Here is a 23,184-nt window from a genome sequence, read left to right on the forward strand (position 1 = left end):
GACATTTGAAATAAGAGAACAGGAAGAAAAGCAATATTATAAGATATGGGATATATTTTATCAATGGCTAGAAGGGAAGATATGTTAGTAAAGATTGGAGAAAGAATACTATTAATTGAAATATTAAAATGAATGGTATAGAACGATAGAATGAATGATGTTACCAGATAAAATATTCATTAGCGGATATGCATATGGAATGAGAAAAATAAAGGTTATAGCCATTGGTTAATTTTAAGATGGTGGCGATATAAAATTAGATAAATTAAGGATATTTGTAAATTGTGAAGGCATAAGAGATTGGTAATCACACACCCCCCCGACACACAATACTGGGATTGAAAATGTTATCATGTATATGTGTTTTGTCTTAAAAGAAAAAGAAAAATTTCTGTATATTAAAAAAAAAAGAATCTCCCAAACAGAGCTTCAAAGGCTTTTTTTCTAAAGCTGTTTCAGAGGCTTTCAGAGGCAGGAAAAAAAGTTTTTTCTGAAACAGCATTTCAGAGCAGGAAAAAAAGCCAAAAAAAAAAAAAAGCAAGGCACAGAGCTCACAACCAAGGAACCTGTTGCTAAAATTCACCTCTGGGAACAGCTGATTGGGGGTATTCCGGGAGGAGGATCCACCTGCCAATCAGTTTTTTTCTTATTTTCCTCCCCAAAAACTAAGGTGCATCTTATACTCCAAAAAATACGGTTATTATTTCACTGTTTTCTTAAAATTTATTTACAGATAGTCCTCAGCTTACGACCATTTGTTTAGTGACTGTTTGAAGTTGCAGTGACACTGAAAAAAGGGACTTATGACCGGTTCTCACAATTACCGACTTTTGACACTTACGACCGTTGTGGTATCCCCTGTAGTCACGTGATCAAAATTTGTGTGCTTGGAAACTGGCACATGTTTGTGACGATTGCAGTGTCCCAGGGTCACGTGACCACCGTCTGTCACCTTCCCAGCCAGCTTTCAACAAGCAAAGTCGGGGGGGGGGACTGTTAAGTGGGTTTTGCCCCATTTTATGAGCTTTCTTGCCATAGTTGTTAAGTGAGTCACCACAGTTGTTACGCTAGTAAGTGAATCTGGCTTCCCCATTGACTTGGTTTATCAGAGGGCCCCAAAAGGGGATCACATCACACCAGGACACTGCAACCGTCATAAATATGAGTCGGTTACGAAGCTTCTGAATATTGATCATGTGACCATGGGGATTGGGGATGCTGCACTGGTTGTAAGTGTGAAAAACAGTCGTAAGTTTTTTCAGCACCGTTGTAACTTTGCACGGTCACTAAATGAACTGTTGCAAGTCAGAAACTACCTGTACAAAAATAATTTAAACATAATAATTGTATTGCCCTAATTGTCTCCATACACCATTTTTGATTATTTATTTATTTTTATTTTATTTTTCATATTTTTATACCGCCCTATCTCCCTAAGGACTCAGGGCGGTTCACAACCAGATAAAAACATACATATAAATACAAATAAAACATCCATTAAAAATTTATTATAATTGGTCAAATAATTAAAATAATAATAAAAATAATAAAATCCCTATTAAAACCAATTTGAATTTAAAATCTAGTCCAGTCCTGTGCAAATAAATAGATGTGTCTTAAGCTCGCGGCGAAAGGTTCGGAGGTCGGGAAGTTGGGTAAGTCCTGGGGGAAGCTCGTTCCAGAGGGTGGGAGCCCCCACAGAGAAGGCCCTTCCCCTGGGTGTCGCCAGCCGGCACTGTCTGGCCAACGGCACCCTGAGGAGTCTCTCTCTGTGAGAGCGCACGGGTCGGTGAGAGGTATTCGGTAGCAGCAGACGGTCCCGTAAGTATCCCGGCCCTATGCCATGGAGCGCTTTGAAGATAGTCACCAAAACCTTGAAGCGCACCCGGAAGACCACAGGTAGCCAGTGCAATCTGCGCAGGAGAGGTGTCACATGGGGCTCCCTCTATCACCCGCGCAGCCGCATTCTGAACTAACTGGAGCCTCCGGGTGCACCTCAAGGGGAGCCCCATGTAGAGAGCATTGCAGTAGTCCAGACGAGAGGTAACGAGAGCATGAGTGACCGTGCATAGGGCATCCCGGTCTAGAAAGGGGCGCAACTGGCGAACCAGGCGAACCTGGTAAAAAGCTCTCCTGGAGACGGCCGCCAAATGATCTTCAAAGGACAGCCGTTCATCCAGGAGAGCGCCAAGTTGCGCACCCTCTCCGCCGGGGCCAATGACTGCCACCAACAGTCAGCGGCTGCAGCTGACTGTACCGGGATGCCGGCATCCACAGCCACTCTGTCTTGGAGGATTGAGCTTGAGCCTGTTTCTCCCCATCCAGACCCGTCGGCTTCCAGACACGGGACAACACTTGATAACCGTTGGGGTGGTCCGGTGTGGAAAAATACAGCTGGGTGTCATCAGCGTACAGCTGGTACCTCACACGAAACCACTGATGATCTCACCCAGCGGCTTCATATAGATGTTGAACAGAAGGCGAGAGAATCGACCCCTGCGGCACCCACAAGTGAGGCGCCTCGGGGCCGACCTCTGCCCCCCTGTCAACACCGTCTGCGACCGATCGGAGAGATGGGAGGAGAACCACCGATAAGCGGTGCCTCCACTCCCAATCCCTCCAACGGTGCAGCAGGATACCATGGTCGATGGTATCAAAAGCCGCTGAGAGGTCTAATAGGACCAAGGCAGAGGAATAACCCTATCCCTGGCCCTCCAGAGATCATCCACCAACGCGACCAAAGCCGTCTCCGTACTGTATCCGGGCCGGAAGCCGGACTGGAACGGGTCTAGATAGACAGTTTCATCCAGGTACTGGGGTAATTGACATGCCACCACACTCTCTACAACCTTCGCCGCGAAACGAAGGTTGGAGACTGGACGATAATTACCTAAAACAGCTGGGTCCAGGGAAGGCTTCTTGAGGAGGGGCCTCACCACCGCCTCTTTCAAGGCGGCCGGAAAGACCCCCTCCACCAAAGAAGCATTCGTAATCTCCTGGAGCCAGCCTCGTGTCACCTCCTGAGTGGCCAGTACCAACCAGGAGGGGCACGGGTCCAGTAAACACGTGGTGGCGTTCAACCTACCCAGCAACCTGTCCATCTCCTCAGGAGCCACAGGGTCAAACTCATCCTTGAGTGGGTCCTTGAGTGGCGCAGGCTGCTAAACAGCCTGTTATTAACAACAGCTGCCTGCAATTATTGCAGGTTCAAGTCCCACCAGGCCCAAGGTTGACTCAGCCTTCCATCCTTTATAAGGTAGGTAAAATGAGGACCCAGATTGTTGGGGGCAATAAGTTGACTTTGTATATAATATACAAATAGGATGAAGACTATTGCTTAACATAGTGTAAGCCGCCCTGAGTCTTCGGAGAAGGGCGGGGTATAAATGTAAATAAATAAATAATAAATAAATCCCAAACAATCTCAACAAGACCGCCCTCCGACGTCTCACCCGGATCTACCCAATTTTGGTCCAGACCGAAGCTGAACAATTTTATCGTATAGATAACCACTAAACTCCTCAGCTCGTCTCTGCAATGGGTCATCCCGCTCCCCCTGTTGAAGGAGGGAACGAGTCACCCGAAATAGGGCGGCCGGGCGGTTATCTGCCGACGCAATGAGGGAGGAGACGTAGCAACGTCTCGCTTCCCTCAGTGCCACTAGGTAGGTCCTATTATAGGACCTAACTAGTCTCCGATCAGCCTCCAAACGACTGGACCTCCAAGAACTCTCTAGGCGTCTTCTCCGGCGTTTCATCCCCCTCAGCTCCTCGGAGAACCAAGGAGCCGGTTGGGACCTGCGCCAGGTCAGAGGCCGCAAAGGCACGACATGGTCTAAAGCCCCCGCCGCGGCCCGTTCCCAGGCCGCGACTAGTTCTTCAGCCGTGCCGTGAGCCAGACCCTCAGGAAACGGCCCAAGCTCCATCCAGAACCTCTCCGGGTCCATCAGGTGCCTGGGACGGAACCAACGTATTGGCTCCGTCTCCCTGCGGTGTTGGGTGGCAGTCAGAAAGTCCAGGCGAAGGAGAGAGTGATCTGACCATGACAAAGGTGACCATGATATATATGTTGTTGCTGTTGTTAGTTGCGAAATCGTGTCCGACCCATCGCGACCCCATGGACAACATTCCTCTAGGCTTTTTTGTCCTCTACCATCCCCTGGAGTCATGCCTACAGCTTCAGTGACTCCATCCAGCCACCTCGTTCTCTGTCGTCCCCTTCTTCTTTTGCCCTCAGTCTTTCCCAGCATTAGGCTCTTCTCCAGGGAGTCCTTCCTTCTCATTAGGTGGCCAAAGTATTTCAGTTTCATCTTCAGGATCTGGCCTTCTAAAGAGCAGTCAGGGTTGATCTCCTCTAGGACTGACCGGTTGGATCGCCTTGCAGTCCAAGGGACTCGCAGGAGTCTTCTCCAGCACCAGAGTTCAAAGGCCTCAATTCTTTGGCGCTCAACTTTTCAGCCTTTATAGAGTATGAAAAGTAAAAATCATTGTTTCACTTTTCCGCTTCAAGAAAGCTTAAAATCGAAGCGCTAAGGCTGCTATACATTTGCTCCATTTTGAAGGAGGAATTGGAGAACTGGGGCCTACATAGATGAAAATTCCTACATTTTCCTTTCCTTCCACCACTGCAAATAAGATAGATGAGTGGATTTCTGGATGTATGTATGTGTGTATGTATGTGTGTATGTATGTGTGTATATATATATATATATGTTTTCTGAGGTTTTCGTGGGTGTTTGTATGTAGGTCTTTGGTTATGGGTGGATGTGCGGTGGTGACATCCTGTGTGGACCTCGTGAGTGTGGGTCTGGTGTCATTCCTCGTGTTAGGGACCACCCAGAAAGCAGACCCAAACCCACACTGATCATGAAGCACGACCAAGGACCAGAAGCCAGACCGCAGCTGCAACATTAGCCATTTCAAACCCCTCCAATCCATACATGCAGCAGACTGACACCCACGATGAAGATGTAGCACCACCACAAAGCCAAACAACAGCTATGCAGCTCACCAGCTCAAATCCCCCTGCAACACAGACTAAATTGAGCACAACCAAGCCCCCACCCAAAGAGGACACACCTCCAGCCAATCAGAGCACACAAAAAACCTCCATCCAATCAGAGCACAGCCAAGCTCCCACCCAATCAGTTCAAACCCCCACTAGCAGTTAAAAGGAAGAAACAGCTGCGATCACACATTGCTCCCAGAAGCACGAAGCTGAAGCCTGAAGATGACGAATGAGACTTCGTCGAAACGTCGCCAAGACATTTCCAATTTTACACGGGAGAAAACCCGAACAACCAAAGACCTACATACAAACACCCGTGAAAACCTCAGAAAACAAATATATATATTTGTATGTATATAGGTCTTTGGTTGTTCAAACCTCTCCAATCCATACATGCAGCAGACTGACACCCACTACGAAGATGTAGCACGACCACGAACACGAAGCCAAACAGCAGCAGTGCAGCTCACCAGCTCAAATCCCCCTGCAGCACAGATTAGACTGAGCACAACCAAGCCCCCACCAACACAGGACACACCCCCAGCCAATCAGAGCACAGAAAAACCCCCAGCCAATCAGAGCACAGCCAAGCTCCCACCCAATCAGTTCAAACCCCCACTATCAGTTAAAAGGAAGAAACAGCTGCGATCACAGATAGTCCTCAGCTTACGACCATTTGTTTAGTGACTGTTTGAAGTTGCAGTGACACTGAAAAAAGGGACTTATGACCGGTTCTCACAATTACCGATTTTTGACACTTATGACCGTTGTGGTATCCCTTGTAGTCACGTGATCGAAATTTGTGTGCTTGGAAACTGGCACATGTTTGTGACGATTGCAGTGTCCCAGGGTCACGTGACCACCGTCTGTCACCTTCCCAGCCAGCTTTCAACAAGCAAAGTCGGGGGGGGGGACTGTTAAGTGGGTTTTGCCCCATTTTATGAGCTTTCTTGCCATAGTTGTTAAGTGAGTCGCCACGGTTGTTATGCTAGTAAATGAATCTGGCTTCCACATTGACTTGGTTTATCAGAAGGCCCCAAAAGGGGATCACATTTATTTATTTATTTATTTATTTAATCAAATTTTTATACCGCCCTATCTCCCGAAGGACTCAGGGCGGTTTACAGCCCGATAAAAATACAAATATAATACAAGATTAAACACTAAATTAAAAAACTTATTTAAATAGGCCAAAATTTAAAATTACAATTAAAATGATAAAAACCCCATTAAAATTAAATTTAAAATTAAAATTCTAGTCCAGTCCTGCGCAGATAAATAGATGTGTTTTAAGCTCACGGCGGAAGATTCGAAGGTCAGGAAGTTGGCGGAATCCTGGGGGAAGTTCATTCCAGAGGGTGGGAGCCCCCACAGAGAAAGTCCTTCCTCTGGGTGTCGCCAGTCGGCACTGCATGACGGACGGCACCCTAAGGAGTCCCTCCCTGTGAGAGCGCACGGGTCGGTGGGAGGCAATCGGTGGCAGTAGACGGTCCCGTAAGTAGCCCGGCCCTAAGCCATGGAGCGCTTTGAAGATGGTTACCAAAACCTTGAAGCGCACCCGGAAGGCCACAGGCAGCCAGTGCATTCTGCACTGGCACACCAGGACACTGCAACCGTCATAAATATTAGTCGGTTACAAAGCTTCTGAATATTGATCATGTGACTATGGGGATTGGGGAGGCTGCACTGGTTGTAAGTGTGAAAAACAGTCGTAAGTTTTTTCAGCACCGTTGTAACTTTGCACGGTCACTAAATGAACTGTTGCAAGTCAGAAACTACCTGTACAAAAATAATTAAAAACAATAATTGTATTGCCCTAATTGTCTCCATACACCATTTTTGATATATGTTGTTGCTGTTGTTAGTTGCGAAATCGTGTCCGACCCATCGCGACCCCATGGACAACATTCCTCCAGGCCTTCCTGTCCTCTACCATCCTCTGGAGTCCATTTAAGCTCACACCGACTGCTTCAGTGACTCCATCCAGCCACCTCGTTCTCTGTCGTCCTGTTTGGGTGGGTCCTGTTTGGGTGGGGGCTTGGTTGTGCTCAGATTAGTCTGAGTTGCAGGGGGATTTGAGCTGGTGAGCTGCATTGCTGTTGTTTGCCTTCGTATTCGTGGTCGTGCTACATCTTCATAGTGGGTGTCAGTCTGCTGCATGTATGGATTGGAGCCCCCATCCAAACAGGACACACCCCCAGCCAATCAGAGCACAAAAAACCCCCATCCAATCAGAGCACAGCCAAGCTCCCACCCAATCAGTTCAAACCCCCACTAGCAGTTAAAAAGGAAGAAACAGCTGCAATCACACATTGCTCCCAGAAGCACGAAGCTGAAGCCTGAAGATGACGAATGAGACTTCGTCGAAACGTCGCCAAGACACTTCCAATTTTACACGGGAGAAAACCCGAATAACCAAAGACCTACATACAAACACCCGCGAAAACCTCAGAAAACACACACACACATATATATATATATATATATATATAGGTCTTTGGTTGTTCGGGTTTTCTCCCGTGTAAGATTGGAAGTGTCTTGGCGGCGTTTCGGAAGTCTCATTCGTCATCTTCAGGCTTCAGCTTGCTTCTGGGAGCAATGTGTGATCGCATTTATATATATATATATATATATATATATATATATATATATATATATATATATATATATATATATATATATATATATATATATATATATATATATATATATATATATATATATATATATATATATATATATATGTTTCTGAGGTTTTCGCGGGTATTTGTATGTAGGTCTTTGGTTATGGGTGGATGTGCGGTGGTGACATCCTGTGTGGACCTCGTGGAGGTGGGTCTGGTGTCATTCCTCGTGTTAGGGACCACCCAGAAAGCAGACCCAAACCCACACTGATCATGAAGCACGACCAAGGACCAGAAGCCAGACCGCAGCTGCAACATTAGCCATTTCAAACCCTCCAATCCATACATGCAGCAGACTGACACCCACGATGAAGATGTAGCACCACCACAAAGCCAAACAACAGCTATGCAGCTCACCAGCTCAAATCCCCTGCAACACAGACTAAATTGAGCACAACCAAGCCCCCACCCAAACAGGACACACCCCAGCCAATCAGAGCACAAAAACCCCCATCCAATCAGAGCACAGCCAAGCTCCCACCCAATCAGTTCAAACCCCACTAGCAGTTAAAAGGAAGAAACAGCTGCGATCACACATTGCTCCCAGAAGCACGAAGCTGAAGCCTGAAGATGACGAATGAGACTTCGTCAAACGTCGCCAAGACACTTCCAATTTTACACGGAGAAAACCCAACAACCAAAGACCTACATACAAACACCCGTGAAAACCTCAGAAAACAAATATATATATTTGTATGTATATAGGTCTTTGGTTGTTCAAACCTCTCCAATCCATACATGCAGCAGACTGACACCCACTACGAAGATGTAGCACGACCACGAACACGAAGCCAAACAGCAGCAGTGCAGCTCACCAGCTCAAAACCCCCTGCAGCACAGATTAGACTGAGCACAACCAAGCCCCCACCAACACAGGACACACCCCCAGCCAATCAGAGCACAGAAAAACCCCAGCCAATCAGAGCACAGCCAAGCTCCCACCCAATCAGTCCAAACCCCCACTATCAGTTAAAAGGAAGAAATAGCTGCGATCACACATTGCTCCCAGAAGCACGAAGCTGAAGCCTGAAGATGACGAATGAGACTTCGTCGAAACGTCGCCAAGACACTTCCAATTTTACACGGGAGAAAACCCGAATAACCAAAGACCTACATACAAACACCCGCGAAAACCTCAGAAAACAAACATATATATATATATATATATATATAGGTCTTTGGTTGTTCGGGTTTTCCCCCGTGTAAAATTGGAAGTGCCTTGGCGACGTTTCGGAAGTCTCATTCGTCATCTTCAGGCTTCAGCTTGCTTCTGGGAGCAATGTGTGATCGCATTTATATATATATATATATATATATATATATATATATATATATATATATATATATATATATATATATATATATATATATATATATATATATATATATATATATATATATATATATATATATATATATATATGTTTCTGAGGTTTCACGGTGTTTGTATGTAGGTCTTTGGTTATGGGTGGATGTGCGGTGGTGACATCCTGTGTGGACCTCGTGAGTGTGGGTCTGGTGTCATTCCTCGTGTTAGGGACCACCCAGAAAGCAGACCCAAACCCACACTGATCATGAAGCACGACCAAGGACCAGAAGCCAGACCGCAGCTGCAACATTAGCCATTTCAAACCCCTCCAATCCATACATGCAGCAGACTGACACCCACGATGAAGATGTAGCACCACCACAAAGCCAAACAACAGCTATGCAGCTCACCAGCTCAAATCCCCCTGCAACACAGACTAAATTGAGCACAACCAAGCCCCCACCCAAACAGGACACACCCCCAGCCAATCAGAGCACAAAAAAACCTCCATCCAATCAGAGCACAGCCAAGCTCCCACCCAATCAGTTCAAACCCCCACTAGCAGTTAAAAGGAAGAAACAGCTGCGATCACACATTGCTCCCAGAAGCACGAAGCTGAAGCCTGAAGATGGCGAATGAGACTTCGTCAAACTGTCGCCAAGACACTTCCAATTTTACACGGAGAAAACCCAACAACCAAAGACCTACATACAAACACCCGTGAAAACCTCAGAAAACAAATATATATATTTGTATGTATATAGGTCTTTGGTTGTTCAAACCTCTCCAATCCATACATGCAGCAGACTGACACCCACTACGAAGATGTAGCACGACCACGAACACGAAGCCAAACAGCAGCAGTGCAGCTCACCAGCTCAAATCCCCCTGCAGCACAGATTAGACTGAGCACAACCAAGCCCCCACCAACACAGGACACACCCCCAGCCAATCAGAGCACAGAAAAACCCCAGCCAATCAGAGCACAGCCAAGCTCCCACCCAATCAGTTCAAACCCCACTATCAGTTAAAAGGAAGAAATAGCTGCGATCACACATTGCTCCCAGAAGCACGAAGCTGAAGCCTGAAGATGACGAATGAGACTTGCCAAGACACTTCCAATTTTACACGGGAGAAAACCCGAACAACCAAAGACCTATATACAAACACCCGTGAAAACCTCAGAAAACAAATTTGTATGTATGTATATATGTATGTATATGTATGTATATATATATATGTATATATATATATATATAAAATGTTGGCCATTAGGATGTTTTGCTTCTTCATCCTGTGTTTCCGTTAGATGCCATCCTGCTGAACAACACAGTCCAGAACTTTGGCATGCTGGACCTGGTGAAGAAAGTTTTGGCCAGCCACAAGTGCCAAATGGACCGTTCCAGGAAGCAGTACACACGAGACTTAGCAGGTACCGTCTCCCAGGTCCTATTTCTCTCCTCCTGCTCTGTCACCCGATAAGGTACAGGTAATCCTCGACTTACAACCTCAACGGAGCCCCAGAATTTCCATTGCTAAGCAAGACAGTTGTTAAGGGAGCCTTGCCACAGCAATTCACTTAACGGCCGTGGCAAGGAAGGTGCTGAAATGGGGCAAAATTCACTTCACTGTCTCGCTAAGCAACGGAAATGTTTGCCTCCCTTGAGGTCGTAAGTCAAGGGCTACCTGGAGTAACCCCTTCTCTCTTAGATGCACTTCCAAAACACCCGAAGGCCAGACAAGGAATAATGCCTGGAAACTGATCAAGGAGAGATTCAACTTAGAAATAAGGAGGAATTTCCTAACAGTGAAAACAGTTAACCCATGGAACAGCTTTCCCTCAGAAGTTGTGGGAGCTTCATCACTGGAAGCTTTCAAGAAGAGACTGGACTGCCATTTGCCAGAAATAGTATAGGGTCTTCTTCTTGGGCGGGGTGAGTGTGTGTTGGACTAGATCACCTACAAGGTCCCTTCCAACTCTGTTAAAGATAGAATAGAATAGAATAGAATTTTTTATTGGCCAAGTGTGATCGGATATAGAAGGAATTTGTCTTTGGTGCATACGCTCTCAGTGTACATCAAAGAAAAGATACCTTCATCAAGAATCACAAGGTACAACACTTAATGATAGTCATAAGCTACAAATAAGCAATCAGGAAACAATATCAGTATAAATCGTAAGGATACAAGCAACAAAGTAACAGTCATAAGTGGGAGGAGATGGGAACGATGAGAAGATTAATAGTAGTGCAGATTTAGTCAATGGTTTGACAGTGTTGAGGGAATTATTTGCAGTGCAAATAATTAGACGCTGTGCAGTGTAAGGGAGTGAGGCCATGTCCGGTCTAGCTTAGCCTTTTGACTTTGCCAGCATCCTGCCTGCCACCCGTGGCCTTAATCGTATTCTCTCCCTGTCCCGTTCCCTTTTTCCATCTCCAGCTCTGGAGCAACAGTGCGATGAGCACCGCAAGAGAGCCAAGGAGCTGAAGCACAAATCCCAGCACCTCAACAATGTGCTCATGACCTTGACTCCCGTCTCCATCCCCTCTCCTCTGAAACGGCCCAGGCTGACCCGGGCCACTTCAGGACCCCCGGCCATCACCTCCCAAGTCCTGACTCAGTCGGCTCAGATCGCCCTGGCTCCAGGCGTGCCGATCACCCAGCTGGCCAGTCTGCCCATCGGCAAAGTGCTCTCTGCCCTCCCGGCGTCTGCCCTCGGAAAGGCCACCGCCCAGGTGACGTCGGCCGGCTCTCCCGCCTCCCCGCTGCTGGGCGGATACACCATCTTGGCGTCGGCAGGTTCCGCCTTCCCCAACACGGTGGAAATCCACCCCGAAGCCTCCAACCTCACCGTCTTGAGCACCGCGGCCATCCAGGACAGCAGTACGGTGGTCAAAGTGGTGAGCCCTTTCCAGCTGCTGACCCTGCCAGGGCTCGGCACGGCCATCCAGAACGTGACGCAGATGTCTCCCGGGGGCAGCACCATCCTGGCTTTGCCGTCCAGTGTGATGGAAGGCGCTTCGGCCGCGGAAGAGCACACGACCATCGAGGTAACCACCGTAGCGGACGAGACTCAGCAGAAATGAAACGCGGACGTTGGTCCATTTTGGGGGGAGTGCTCCGGGCTTACGCGTCCATATCCCTCGGAGGAGAAGACGGAGACGAAGAAGAAGAGGGCGCTGGGAAAAGAGAAGGGAAAACAGATCGGCTGATGACGGAATAGGGAGGTTGACATCTTAAAAGGGAAGAAAGACGAAGAGAGAAGACGAAATGAAGAGAGAACATCATTGATGGGGCAGGAAAAAGACACCCTCCCCCGTTTCCTGGGATCCATTAAAAGCTATAATCTTTGCACACACACACCCCAGCTTGTAAGTACTAGTCTCTAGCCAGTTCTGGGGAACCGAGGCAGCCAAGACAGGTTTCGAAGAATGAAACAATTAACCAAAACCAGGCAGGCCGAAGGATTAGGCAGCAAGACAACGTTCTTTTAAATATTTCCGGGCTGGCAGAAGTGTGGGGGGGCCCCAACACAGGCAGTTACCTGCATGTTGGCTTAGGAAGATGATGGACTGTTTCTCTGCCAGGAGGGAGAAGGAAGAGGAGAGGGAGGGTGAAATGGAGAAGGAGCCCTGGGCCAGAGGCGCATGGGATGGGGGAATAACGGCTTAAAAAACAAGAAAGGAGGCAGGAGGACTTCGGTAGTGGGCAGATTCATTCCCAGTTTAAGAGCATCAATTCGCCGAGCTCCCTGCTTGCATCTCCGCCTCTGAGGAGGAAGATCTGGCCAAAACTTTTAAAGTTGGACCACCTATGCTGGATTCCCTCCCCCCCCCCACAAGTGGGTCTGTCCTCCATGGCTACCGAGCCTTATCCTCCCCCCACTCACCCCCAGTGCATCAGCACTTTAGGCTGCAAAAAGAGGACTTTTTTTTTGCCAAAAACAAGGGTGAAAAATGGAAGCTCCTGGTTGTTCCAGCTGACTTGAGGGACTTGATGCTTGAGGATGTGAGAAGATGCCGCCCTTGGGGAAAGAATCATCTGTCGGAAGCTACGAGGGCTCGGATTCTCGCGCTGTGAGTTTGGGCCTATATCAGAAATGGCGGAATCAAGACTCTTGGGTAACATTAAAGTTTGTTTTTTCAAGCTTGCCCTGTCGTTGCGGCTTTTTGCCCTGTTCTTGTGCCACGGGCACGGAGATTTGGCGATCTTAAGATCACGGATTTGAGCTCCAATCGGTTTGTTTGAAATTTTTTCTCCAAGCCAGCTGAAAATTGTGTGGCGTTTACCCATCGTTTATAGCTTAGAGCAGTGTTTCTCAACCTTGGCCACTTTAAGATGGGTGGACTTCAACTCCCAGAATCCCCCAGCCAGCATGGGGAATGGGTGGAGTTGAATGGCAGGCTGGGGAATTCTGGGAATTGAAGCCCACCCATCTTAAAAGTGGCCAAGGTTGAGAAACACCGGCTTAGATTCTCCTGTACATTAAGCTGACATCTTCAAATTTGTATACCTGTAATACATAACCCAACATCCTACTGACTTTTGTATTCTGCAACATCATGCAAGATTAAACAAAGCAGGAAACGGCCAAAGAGAGGACAGGCATGAGATAAGGAAAGAATAAACTGTTTAAAAATCCTGGCCGAAGCCAATACCAATTTTTTTTCATGCCAGTCTGTCAGTTTCTCTGGACCAGATTTTGCATGTGGGCTGAACTAAGCCTTTGACCTCGAAGGAGGCCTTTCTTGCAGAAAGTCACATTTTTCAGCTTGGGCATTTTCCAGGTGGAGTTGGAAATACACACACACACACAAAAGGTACATCAAGTCTCCTTTTTGTACTATTGGAATGTCGGTGGACTCTCTTCCAATCTGTTAACCTGCGTGGTGGTCTCCAGATTTGTTGGCATCGTTTGGCGAGGACATTTAGAGCAGGGGTGTCAAACTCAATTTCACTGAGGGCCCCATCAGGGCTGTAGTTGACCTCAGGAGGGGGTGCGTGGCCAGCTTGACGCCGCTCCCCAAACTGTTGGCGTGTTTGTTCTTCGCCCCGGGCAGCCTGGGCCGAAGCCACGCTGGCCTGATGTTTCCTCTTTGCACCAGGCCGAAGTTACATTTTCCAGGGCGGCCCCTGGGCCAGATCTGTCCACATAGGCTAGATCCGTCCCATGGGCCTTGTGTTTCTGTCTTATTTTGTTGGCTCTTGTAGCCTTCTGACTTGGTAAGGAGTATTGCAGAGTTGTGCTACAGTTTAATTTTCCAATAACGTACTAGAGGTTCCTGCAATTGAGAAATACAGGTAGCTCTCGACTTAACATAACATAATAACAGAGTTGGAAGGGACCTTGGAGGTCTTCTAGTCCAACCCCTTGCCCAGGCAGGAAACCCCCTACACCATTTCACTTACAACAGTTTTACAACAGTTCATTTAAAGTTACAATGGCACTGAAAAAAGTGACTTATGACCATTTTTCCATACTTACAACCTTTAGTAGCAGCCTCAGGTTGATATCCAAATTCAGAAGCTTGGGAACTGGTTCATACTTGGGGCAGTGTAGGATCCCCCTTTTTTGCGACCTTTCAATGAGCAAAATCAGTGGGGAAGCCAGATTCACTTAACAACCATGGTACTAACTGACCCACTGCAGTGATTCACTTAACAACCACAGCAAGAAATGTAAAATGGGGCAAAACTCACTTAACAACCATCTCACTTAACAACAGAAAAATTTGGGCTCAATTGATGTTGTAAGTTGAGGACTACCTGTATTCTGTCGCGTTTTCCCAACCTTGGAATTTTAGGACCTGTGGATTTCAACTCCCAGAATTCCCTACCCAGCCATGCTGCCTGGGGAATTCTGGGAGTTGAAGTCCACTGGTTTTAAAATTGCCAAGGTTGGGAAACCCTAATTTAACCCGGATATTGAGATCTCTTGTAGTACAGAATTTTAATACAGCTAGTCCTCAACAACCACAATTGGGACCATTGCTAAGAAAGGCAGTTAAATAAGACATGCCTGATTTGGTGCTTTTTTCCCACTGTTGTTAAGTGAATCCAGCTACAATCACTGACTGGTTGCCGGAAGCCAGCTGGGAAGGTTGCAAAGAGCGATTATGTGACCCCGAGATGCTGCAACTATCATAAATAGGGGGATTGTCAATTGTAACCTTCCTAGCAAGCTTCAGCCAACCAAAGTCAATGAGGGAAGACAGATTCACTTAAAGACTGCATGATTCATTTAAAGACTGCATGATTCACTTAACAGCTGCAGTAATTCACTTAACTGCATGATTTGCTTAACAGCTAGTAATTCACTTAATAACCATGAGTCACTTAACTGCAGTAATTCACTTAAAGACTGCATGATTCACTTAACAACTGCAGTAATTCACTTATCTGTGGCAAAGGTCATAAGATGGGGCATGATTCACGTAATGCCTTACTTAGCAACGCAAACATCGGGCCCAATAATGGACATAAATTAAGACGACCTGTACTCTGGTTTTAATTTTAATCATTTTACTTTAAGTTACTACCTATACACAGGTGTCCTTTAGCATTCCAATTTAGGCTGGAGATCTTGAAGTAGATTCTTCCTTTCTTTTTTCACTTCCCGTTTTCTTCCTCAGGGTCTTTTCTGCTTCTCTTACCATTTACCGTCTCACGTTCAGATGAAAGAAAGATTTATTGTCAAAAAAATAATAATAACATTTGGTCGGAATAGTGTCCTCTGCCCTACAGCCACTAGGTGAGGGATTGAGATGCATTAGAAAGCATTCTGATTTTTGAAAAGAGCTGCAAATAGTTTCTGAATGAATTCAAAAATCCCAGCGTTAACAGGTGACTCACGCTGTCAAGTTATTGAGCAGAAATTCTTTTTTTTTCAGGGTGGACTGATCTAGATCAAAGTGAGGCTTGTGAGTACCAAGTTCTGTAAGACTTTCAACTCTTCCTCTTGTTCAAATGAAGACAATTGACTTAAGCATCTTAGGAGGAGACGTCCTCATGATGTCACTTCCTTTTCACCATCACCGTGGCGCAGTGGTTATTATTATTATTATTTATTATTTATTATTATTATTATTTATTTAAATTTGTATACCGCCCTTCTCCCGAAGGACTCAGGGCGGTTCACAGCCAGGTAAAAAATACACAATACACTATAAATATGATTAAAATACAATTAAAAAACTTATTAAATTGGCCACAATTAAAATTTAAAAATAAAAACCCATTAAAAACCCATAGACTTAAAAAACTAACCCAGTCCAGCGCAGATGAATAAGTGAGTTTTAAGCTCGCGGCGAAAGGTTCGGAGGTCCGGAAGTTGACGGAGTCCTGGGGGGAGTTCGTTCCAGAGGGCGGGAGCCCCCACAGAGAAGGCCCTTCCCCTGGGCGTCGCCAGACGGCACTGTCGCGCCGACGGCACCCTGAGGAGTCCCTCTCTGTGAGAGCGCACGGGTCGGTGAGAGGTATTCGGTAGCAGCAGGCGGTCCCGTAAATAACCCGGCCCTATGCCATGGAGCGCTTTAAAGACGTTCACCAACACCTTGAAGCGCACCCGGAAGGCCACAGGTAGCCAGTGCAGCCTGCGCAGGATAGGTGTCACTCGGGAGCCACGAGGGGCTCCCTCTATCACCCGCGCAGCTGCATTCTGGACTAACTGTAGCCTCCGGATGCCCCTCAAGGGGAGCCCCATGTAGAGAGCATTGCAGTAGTCCAGACGAGGCGTCACAAGGGCGTGAGTGACTGTGCACAAGGCATCCCGGTCTAGAAAGGGGCGCAACTGGCGCACCAGGCGAACCTGGTGGAAAGCTCTCCTGGAGACGGCCGTCAAGTGGTCTTCAAAAGACAGCCGTTCATCCAGGAGAACGCCCAAGTTGCGCACCCTCTCCATCGGGGCCAATGACTCGCTCCCGACAGTCAGCCGCGGACTCAGCTGACTGTACCGGGATGCCGGCATCCACAGCCACTCCGTCTTGGAGGGATTGAGCTTGAGCCTGTTTCTCCCCATCCAGACCCGTACGGCTTCCAAACACCGGGACAGCACTTCGATAGCTTCATTGGGGTGGCCCGGTGTGGAAAAGTACAGCTGGGGCAGTACTGGTTAGAGGGCAGTACTCAGAGGTGGGCGTCACATATTGCAACAATCGGTTCGCCCGGAACCGAAAAGGTGAGCGTGCGCAGCATCAAAAAACCGGCGATTATATAGGACTTGATAAGTCCCAGGGCAGTATGTGAAGCCCACCTCCGGACTTGTCGCAGTTGTCCCCCACGGTCACATGATCAAAATCGGGGCCTTTGTCAACCAACATACATTTAACAATGGTTTTGCAACAACCTGGGAGCAGGTGATTGCCATTTGCCACCTTCCCAGTGGGATTTCCAATGAGCAAATTCAACGGAGGGTGGGGGACCCGGATTCGTTTAACAACCCATGTGATTTGCAGCTGCGGCAAAATGCTCCTATAATCGGGTGCCACTCACTTAACAAACACATCGCTTAGGGATAGAAGTGCCATTTCCCAATGGCAGGTTGCAACTCGAGGATAATTTCACTAAGAGAAAAATGGAGATGGTTACTCTGGTAACTATTCTCCCAGTTTCTCAGTTCCTTTAAATGAGATCTGAGGTTCCTCAAAGATGACCAGCAAGATATCAGAAAGATGTTAAACTTTATGGTTTTTATTTAGAAAAGACTGAGCTGGATAGGATTCTCACAGGAACGGAGGACAAAATAATCAAAAAAACTTACAACTTTTTGTTGGGGATTGAGTTAGAAGAAGAACATGTAAAGGAAACTACGATAGCTTGGGCTAAAAATGTTGGATATTCAATAGACCTAGACAAATGGCAACAGTTATGGGAGAGGAATTACAAATTAACAATGTCCACGACATATAAAGAAAATCAATATAAAATGTTTTATAGATGGCATATGCCACCTGAGACACTGGCAAAAATGTTTAAAGATAAATCAGCTAAATTTTGGAAATGTCATCAGTTACCAAGATCTTATTATATCATATGTGGTGGACATGTCCAGAAGCCAAAAACCATTGGGAGAAAATAAAGGGTTGGTTAGAAGAAATAAACCAACAACATATTGATTTAAAACCGGAGATGTTTTTATTGGGGATCCTACCAGATAAAATTAATAAAGAAAATATTTATTTGATTATACATGTAATTGCAGCAGCAAGAATTGTTTTTGTGCAAAATTGGAAAGCAGAGAAATTTTAGATTGTGCAGAAATGAACAGATTAACTTCGATGATTAAAGAAAGAGAGGATTCAGAATATTTTTAACATATGGGATAAATTTTACCATTGGTTAGAAGAAAGGTACAGATAAGTAATGGATAATTATGTAAGAAAATGATAATAATGTATTTGTGGAAAAATGGTAATAGTTTAAATTGAAGTGAAGAAAGAAGAAACAACAAAATGATGGAGCCAGAAAGGAAACACTGAGACGTCACACGGAAGGAATTGCTGATGTTTTAAATGTATGTTTGCCTATAAAATAAAAAACTTAAAAAAAAAAAGACGACCAGCTGGAGTCCATTGGTGCCTAATCCACAACACAAATTGCAATCGCCCCATCTTGGCACATGATAATTGTTGGCAACCGCCACATCCTTTGTTCATTTCCAAGAAAGGATGAAGTGTGCTCAAGGTTTGATTTCTGAAGTTGCTTCCTCTTCTGGCTACCACAACCACAACATTCCTCTTCCTCAAATCGGTGCCCAGCAGAAAGGGAAGTACCCAAGTGCCCAACCACACTGGGGCATTGACCAAGGCTGACCCATTTTGGATTCATTCAGGGTACGTATGTGGACCACAATGGTCTCGCATTAACCAATTTCAAAAGAATGAAATGAGATTGGTTTGCCATGATCTGCTTTTAACAACCCATGCTGGCTACTAGCTATGACTTGTGAATAGAATGGAATGGAATGGAATGGAATGGAATGGAATGGAATGGAATGGAATGGAATGGAATAGAATAGAATAGAATGCAGAATGGAATTAGAATTAGAATTAGAATAGAATAGAATAGAATAGAATAGTTGGAGTACAGTGGAATAGGAATGGAATAGGAATAATAGGAATAGAATAGAATAGAATAGAATATTTGGAATGGAATAGAATAGAATAGAATGAAGAATGGAATGGAAGAGAAGAGAAGAGAAGAGAAAGGTTTATTGTCACTTTGAATATATACTAATTGGCAAACATTAAAAATGAAATTTTGTTGCATACAGGTCTTAAAGGGTCACCATCTCCAATATACACTACATAAAATGACAAAATAAATAAATACAAAATTATGTATATACCCACATATACGACACAGAGAAACAACAGTAGTTCAGATGTATGCATGTTTTCATTTGTTTCTACATGTCCACAGATCTGGGTTTTTTATTATTGTTTCCAGTATCTTCCTGGGTATTGATGTTAAGGCCGATTGGTCTGTAGTTTCCTGGGTCTGTTTTTCCCCCCCTCTTTTTTTGAAGATGGGAACCACATCAGATCTTTTCCAGTTCTCTGGTAGTTCTCCGGTGCTCCAGGATTCTTGAAAGATGTGGTGCAATGGTTCTGAGATGACCTTTGCCAGTTCCTTCAGAATTATTGGATATAATCCATCACGTCTTGGTGATTTATGTTCATCAAGACCAGACAGGTGTTTTCTTACCATTTTCTTGAATATTTTAATTTTTATTTCTAGTCTGTCTTTTACAAGTTATGTTTTTGGTAGGTTGGGCTATAGTTTCTTTTTGTGTGTAGTTTTGTGTAGTTTTGGCTGTAGTTTTTCTTTTTGATGCAAAGAATGAGTTAATGAGCTCAGCTGCCTGTTAGATCCTTGCCATTTTCTCTATTTAGTGAACTCACTTTTTTCTTGTTATTTATATGTTGAAAAAACTTTTTTAAAATTATCTTTGACTTTTGTTGCAAGTTTTTGTTCATTTTGAGCCTTTGCTTTCTTGACTGCATCTTTGCAGATTTGGGCTAACTGCTGATATTCTGCCTTAGTTATGTATCCCTCTTTCCATTTTTTGTTCTGGTCCTTTTTGGCTTTCTGTTTATCAGAGAGATTTTTGTACAGCCGTGCTGGTTTCTTCTTGGCTTTCTTGTTTTACTTTTTAAGTGGTATTGTGTTGGACTGGGCTTTTATGATTGTATTTTTCAATGTTTCCCACGCTTCTTGAGTTGTTTTCCCCTTTAGGATTTTCATCCATGGAATTTTTCATAGGCTCTTTTTGCTAAAATCAGCTCTTTTAAAGTTTAAGACACTGATTGGATTATGTTCTATTGCTTGTGTTTGCACTATATTGAATTCCAATATGACGTAGTCACTCGTCCAAGATTCTAACATCTTCAGCTCCTTCTCTATTAGTAAGAATTACGTGGGTCCAGTACAGTTTTTCCTCTAGTTCCCTACTCTACCTTTTTTTCAATGCCATTGTAACTTTGAACGGACACTAAACGAACTGTTGTTAAGTCGAGGGCCACCTGTATTTTAGGTAGGTTGACCCCTTACTACCAGCCTAGAATTTACCTTGAGTTTTAGCCTTGACCACCTGAGTTTGCCTCAAAAGGTTGCTTTTGAGTGGCAATCACATACATGAGTTGCACCAGAAAAAGCCAACTTTTATCTACCTTAGATAAGGTTATATTCGATTCACATCTACCCCTATGACCTCTCAGCCGGTCTCTTGTTTACTTCTCAAACAGGAACGAGTCCTTTCCATCTTTTGGTTCAAGCCCCAAATCAGATTTGGAGAACTTTGGACTCCTACTCACTGAAACTATTAGCATTGTGCAGGATTATGTATTTGGAGGCAAAAAGGTACACACACACACACAACACCTGTCTGCAAACTAGAATCAGAATGCAGGACCCAGAACTAAAAATCAGGGCTCAGCATATTGGGGGGAGGTGCATAAGAATAATGGGAAACACACCCTGCAGACAAGGATTCACACCTGCATTTATACCAATAAGGACTTAGCCCTTAGACTTCACAGGGCTTTACAGTCCTCAGTAAGCGGTGTTGGAAGAAAACATCCATCTGGGTTCAGTTCCAAGTGGGGAAAAAGACACTGGAAACACGGAGACTGCTTGGAAAGATGGTTTAATGGTGGTCAGGATCACATGGCTTGAGTTCCTGAACAGAAAAGGGACGAGATGCAGAGCGCACCTTGGTTTTATGCCCTCTGATCTTTGAACTTCCCAGGGCACAAGAAGAGTATCCTGATTGGTTATCAGACTCCCAGGGGGTGGGGGTCTTAGCTAGCCTTTCTGGCTGATGTAATCTCCCCAGGTGCCATGTGGTGAGTTTCTGTTGCTAGATGGGTCCTATTGTGTTGCAGATGATGGTCCATTGACAAAGGTGGTGGTGGGGAATGAGTTTCTGTCTCTGGCCCATTGACAAAGGTTTGGGGGGCAGGCAGGAAGGTGGGTGCTGCTTTGTCTTTAAAACATTTTTCTCCTTTTCTCAATCAGGGAAATATATTCTGCCTTTTTAATATTTCCTAAAATATTTCATTCTTCTAGGAGAGGGGTGGGTGCTAGCTTCCTACAGCCATAACTTAGAATTCAATTTATAGTATTGTTGGAAGAAAACATCCATCTGGGTTCAGTTCCAAGTGGGGATAAAGACACTAGAAACATGGAGGCTGCTTGGAAAGATGGTTTAATGGTGGTCAGGTTCACATGGCTTGAGTTCCTGAACAGAAAAAGGGAAGGGAAGCTGTGCGCGCCCTGGCTTTATGCTTTCTCTGAGCTTTGAATTTCCTTGGGCACAAGAAGAGTATTCTGATTGGTTGTCAGACTCCCGGGGGTGGGGGTCTTAGCTAGCCTTGCTGGCTGATGTAATCTTCCCAGGTGCCATGTGGTGAGTTTCTGTTGCTAGGTGGGTCCTATTGTGTTGCAGATGATGGTCCCATTGACAAAGGTGGGGGGAATGAGTGAGCTTGGCTGAGGCCTTAATGGCCCATTGACAAAGGTAGCTGCTTTGTCCTTAAAACATGTTTCTCCATTTCTCATCCAGGGAAATATAATATTTTGCCCTTTTTAATATTTCCTAAGACATTTCATTTTTCTAGGAGGGTGGGTGGGTGCTAACTTCCTACAATATGAAGCAAGAAAACAAAGGGAACTGGAAATGAAATAATGAATTAAATGGCACAATTTTATAAGATGGAATCAGCCTGGGTGGATCTCACTTCCAATCTGGAGGGGAAAAAAGGATAATGTGTCATCTGAAGGGCTGCCACAAAGAAGAGTGGGGTCAACTTATTCTCCAAAGCACCTGAAGGCAGGAAAACAAACAATGGATGGAAATTTATCAAGGAGAGAAACAACCTAAAACTAAGGAAAAATTTCCTGATAGAACAATTTACCAGTGGAACAAGTTACCTCCAGAAGTTGTGGGTGCTCCATCACTGGAAGCTTTTACGAAGAGTCTGGATAGCTACAGTATTTGTCTGAAATGATAGGGTCTCCTGCTTGAGCAGGGGGTTGGACTAGAAGACCTCCAAGGTCCCTTCCAACTCTGTTATTCTGTTAAATTCTCCATTCTCCATTCCTCTGAAAACAACAAAATACCCTATCCCACCAGACTTGAAATCCTAGTCTTAGAAAACTTGGAACTCCGTCGCCTTCGACATGACCTAAGCTTAACTCACAGAATCATCTATTGTAATGTCCTTCCTGTCAAAGACTACTTCAGCTTTAATTGCAATAATACTAGAGCAACTAATAGATTTAAACTTAATGTCAACCGCTTTAATCTAGATTGCAGAAAATATGACTCCTGTAACAGAATCATCAGTGCTTGGAATACTTTACCTGACTCTGTGGTCTCTTCCCATAATCCTAAAAGTTTTATCCAAAAACTTTCTACTGTTGACCTCACCCCATTCCTAAGGGGACCATAAGGGGCGTGCATAAGCGCACAAACGTGCCTACCGTTCCTGTCCTATTGTTTTTCTTTTCTTCTTCCTATATATATATATATATGCTTATACCTCCTTATATTTACCCATATATGTTTATTTACTATATAATCTTTTTGTATGATACCTACATATATTGTTGTGACAAAATAAAATAAATAAATAAAAATAAATAAATTCTCTTCTGGGCTTCTTCCTCTGGAAGCAAAATTAA

General features: G+C 45.0%; 1 protein-coding gene across 6 annotated transcripts in view; it reads left to right on the forward strand.

Moving 5' to 3' along the window:
• Positions 1–16,046, forward strand: part of GMEB2 (glucocorticoid modulatory element binding protein 2) — a 38,874-nt gene extending 22,828 nt beyond the window's left edge. For 2 of the 6 annotated variants that reach the window (XM_058175874.1, XM_058175875.1), the window contains 2 exons: positions 10,310–10,432; positions 11,440–15,873. In XM_058175874.1, the coding sequence (XP_058031857.1) occupies positions 10,310–10,432; positions 11,440–12,086 (770 nt within the window). In that variant the 3' untranslated portion in view covers positions 12,087–15,873. The other 4 variants (XR_009154249.1, XR_009154250.1, XM_058175873.1 and 1 more) reach the window with 4 other exon arrangements.
• The last annotated feature ends 7,138 nt before the right edge of the window (positions 16,047–23,184 follow it).

Source organism: Ahaetulla prasina, chromosome 3 (assembly GCF_028640845.1).
Source record: "Ahaetulla prasina isolate Xishuangbanna chromosome 3, ASM2864084v1, whole genome shotgun sequence".
Classification (NCBI taxonomy): domain Eukaryota; kingdom Metazoa; phylum Chordata; class Lepidosauria; order Squamata; family Colubridae; genus Ahaetulla; species Ahaetulla prasina.